This window comes from Quercus lobata, chromosome 2 (genome assembly GCF_001633185.2).
Source record: "Quercus lobata isolate SW786 chromosome 2, ValleyOak3.0 Primary Assembly, whole genome shotgun sequence".
In the NCBI taxonomy this organism is placed as follows: domain Eukaryota; kingdom Viridiplantae; phylum Streptophyta; class Magnoliopsida; order Fagales; family Fagaceae; genus Quercus; species Quercus lobata.
Window position 1 is genome coordinate 48028824 of NC_044905.1, and position 4254 is coordinate 48033077.

Consider the following 4254-nt stretch of genomic DNA (forward strand, 5'->3'; position numbering starts at 1 on the left):
ATGAATTCTTGCCTAAATTTCAAAATTGACATATATTTCCTTAAAGAAATACTTAGTTTGTTAGCCTATAATATACACATATGCTATAAGAAAACCAAAAAAAAAAGGTTAGTATACATTCATAAACCTTAATAAAAAATAATTTAATATTATTATTATCAGTGAATATTTTTAATGGATTACCTTCTTGTATTGTATTGTAATGGTTGTGTGGTGTTAATTTATTAATACTATTATTATGTTTTAGTGTAGATGGCAGAAAAGTTCATTTTTCTCATCCATTCCAATGGAATAATTAAACATGGAGAAAATAGGGTTTATTACGAAGGGCCACCTCCTTCTATACTTCCATTAAGCCGGGGTGCTACATTTGAAGATCTATGTGATGGAGTAGTATCCATGCTTCATATAAACAGAGAAGATTCAAAATTGACTATTTGGTATAGATTTCCATTTCAATGTCATCCGCATCCTGTGACTTACCAGCAAGTTTTGGTAGCAAATGATAATGGTGTCAATGCAATATTCGATATGTTAGACCGCCAATATGGATTTGTAGGTGCAGAGTTACATGTGGGTGTAGAGCCTATAAGAAGCCATCGAGATGTTTTCCCCATTCGATATGCCAACGAAGGACCGAGTGCATCGTTTAGTTATTCACATGGCGGGCACTTCCATGATCCATATGCCACTCATATTGGTCATTATTCTCAAGATGCGGCTCATTCCCCAATCAACATTGGCGGTGCTGACTATCATGCTCCATATACCCATGTTGCAACTGAGGACCAACATGTTCCTTCTCGGCCAATGAACAACAGAGATGCTGACTATGATAATCCAACTGAGCATGTCACACAAGAGACTACTTGTTTTGAGTTTGAAGCTCAGTATGACCAAACCGCCACTCAAAGAGCTGCTAATGATCCCAATGATACACATCGCATAGCTGCTACTACTGAAAATGCGGTCCATACATTATCAGAAAGGATGCGAACCATGGATAGTAATGACCAACTTGATGACGATGAGGTCCTTGATGATATTGGAGATGAACAGGAGCCTCCAAATGAAGGTAATCATGAAAGCAGTCCAACTATGGCAATCCATCAACCTTCATCACTAAGCTTTTCACAGAACACGTGGGATAATATGATTGATCCAACCCCACCATTTGAAAAGCCCACTTAGAGTATTTGGGATCCTACCCAAGAGTTTTATGTGGGCTTGCTTTTTGCCGATAAGGATGAACTACAAGTTGCTGTTAAACGCTATCACATCGAGAGGAACCAAACATTTTGTGTAAGAGAGTCAGATCCAGAATGTTGGTCTGTAAGGTGCAAAAATTGTTCTTGGCGTCTTCGAGCATGCTTCCGGGCTATATATGGGTTGTTTGAGGTTAGGAAATACAATGGTCCACACACATGTACAGAGTCCACGGTCATACAAGATCATGAGCAATTAGACACCCATGTTATTGAGTTAAGGGATGTTGTCAAAAATGATCTAACCATAAAGATTGCTTCACTTCAACAGACTCTTTAGAATAAGTACCAATACAGGCCTTCTTATTTTAAGGTGTGGGAGGCAAAAGAGAAAGCAATTGGTAGAGCATTTGGTGATTGGGACAAATCTTACCAATTATTGCCAAAATGGTTGAAAGCTTTGACTGATTCAAACCCGAGCAGCAGGGTTATTTGGAGAACAATACCTGCTACTATGCCAGGTTATGTGATATGCGAGAGAGTGTTCTGGGCTTTTGGTCCATCAATTGAAGGTTTTCAACATTGTAGGTCAGTGATTAGTATAGATGGAACTTTCCTATATGGTAAGTACAAAGGTACGTTATTGATTGCATCAGCGTGGGATGGTGACAACAGACTTTTTCCACTTGCCTTTGCCATTGTGGAGAAGGAAACTGATGATAGTTGGTATTGGTTTTTGCATTGTATTCAGATTAATGTCACTAATCGGGAAGGGTTATGTGTCATATCTGATCGTCATCCTGGTATAATGGCAGCGATATGGACTATATGTCAATCGACACGTTGGTATCATCGTTTTTGCCTTCGCCATGTGGCTAGCAATTTCAATCAACAAATTGGGAATAAAAACTTGAAGGCTATGGTAATGTGGGAAGGCATGGAGAATCAGTTACGAAAGTATCAAATCATCAGGGATAGAATTACTCAATTAAGTGCAGATGGTAAGAAGTATTTAAGGGAAATACCGGTGGAAAAATGGACGTTAGCATATGATGGTGGACATCGTTATGGGGAAATGACCACAAATTTGTCTGAAAGCTTCAACGGAATTCTAAAGAGTGTTAGAAATCTGCTCATAACTACATTAGTTGAACTTACATACTATAGTTGTGTTGCCTACTTTGTCGATCGGTATACTAAGGCATGTGCAGAGGTTACTGCCGGTGAACGCATTACGGCCTATGCAAAGAATAAATTCAATAAATGGGAAAAAAAGGCACCAAAGCATTCAGTTACTGTGTTCGGTCATGAAGATGGTTTGTTTGAAGTCAGAACACCAATAAACCCTAACTCTGCATATAGGGGTAATTATTGTCATGAGGTAAATTTGAGGCAGAACACTTGTAGTTGTCAAAAATGGCAGGTTTGTAAGATTCCGTGCTCACATGTCATTGCCGTGTGTAAATATCAAGGCATCTCTACAATGCAATATATCGACCGTTGCTACCATTTGGAAGAACAAGTTGCTTGTTATGCACCTAGATTTCGCACGGTTCCAGACAGTGTACATTGGAATGAGCCTAATTTCCTGGTCTTGTATCCTAATGTCAAGCTGCGCCGTGAAAAAGGTCGACCAAGAACAACTCGGCTTCGAAATGAAATGGACGAAGGGGTAAAGCATCAACCAAGGCCATTGTGCAGTCTCTGTAGGCAAGAAGGCCATAATAGAGGAACATGCTCCACTCGAACTGTGGCTGGCTCCACTAGTGGCTAAACTGAATGACCCAACATAAGTATTCAATCTACTTCAGTGGATTGGTTGGACTGTTGTTTTTATTTAATTTTTAATTATGTTTTAGGAGTTGGACCATATTGTTAGTTTGTATTATTTGAAAGAACATGGTGCTAATTCCATATGCTATGATGTTTTCTAGCACTCCAAGTTGGATTGGGGTGTACGTTTATTTATTTTGTGTCTGTGTATGTCTAAATATATATTGTGTATTATAGTTTAGGGTTTTGATAACACCTTAAAATGTATACTTTTATGGAGTGCTTGGGTCATTTACCATGTTTGAAAGCTTCAAATAAGGAAAGAAATCAAAGGACCACAATCTGAAGAGGAAAAATCAGATTTGAGCACTACGTACTTTAGAATAAGAATCAATGTACGAGAGAGTGTACTTGAATCTATCCTTATCTATTTCTAAAAGAATATGACAAACCAAACTGGTTCAGTCAAAAAAATATTGAAAGAATAATACGCTTATTTTTTTTATATCTCTCTCCTCTATTTCGGCAATGGTATTGCCACAATTTTTTTTTTCTCCTATTTCGGCAATGCCATTGCCACATCTAGTGATAAATTCAAATTTGAACTAATAATAATTAATTACCTGTGATTTATTGTGAAAATATTATAAAAATATTGTGAGTGTAACATTTTTTTTTAAATTCCTCCCCAGATTTCGGCAACCACCTTTTTTTTAAAAAAAAATTTCACCTATTTCGGCAATGGCATTGCCACAATTCCATTCCATTATTCCCCTCGCCATTTTTGACAATGGCATTGCCACAATTACCCAAAAAAAATTTCATCTATTTCGGCAATACCATTGCCACAATTACCAAAAAAAAAAATTTCGCCTATTTCAGCAATCCCATTGCCACAATTCTTTTTTTTTTTTCCTCATATTTTCGGCAATCCCATTGGCACAATTCTTTTTTCTTTTTTTTTTTAAATTTTTTTCGGCAATCCCATTGCCACAATTCTTTTTTTTTTTTTTCTCACATTTTCGGCAATCCCATTGCCACAATTCTTTTCTTTTTTTCCCCCCTCACATTTTCGCAATCCATTGCCACAATTCTTTCCCCCTTTTTTTTTTTTTTTTTTTTTTTAAATTTTCGGCAATCCCATTGCCACAATTCTTTTTTTTTCCCCATTTTCGGCAATGCCATTGCCACAATTGCTAATTTTTTTTTTATTCCCCCATTTCGGCAATGGCATTGCCACAATTCGGTTGTCACCGAATTTTTTTTTAACTAATAA

At 37.1% G+C, this 4254-nt stretch overlaps 1 protein-coding gene across 1 annotated transcript; it reads left to right on the forward strand.

Annotated features, from left to right (window-relative positions):
• Positions 1 to 1719: 1719 nt before the first annotated feature.
• LOC115965443 lies at positions 1720 to 2979 on the forward strand. Its single transcript, XM_031084673.1, has one exon. The coding sequence runs from the start codon at positions 1720 to 1722 to the stop codon at positions 2977 to 2979; it is 1260 nt and encodes a 419-aa protein (XP_030940533.1).
• The last annotated feature ends 1275 nt before the right edge of the window (positions 2980 to 4254 follow it).

Bases quoted from the DNA above. Each gene is read 5' to 3' on its own strand.
- LOC115965443 (XM_031084673.1), top strand. From the start codon at position 1,720: ATGCCAGGTTATGTGATATGCGAGAGAGTGTTCTGGGCTTTTGGTCCA.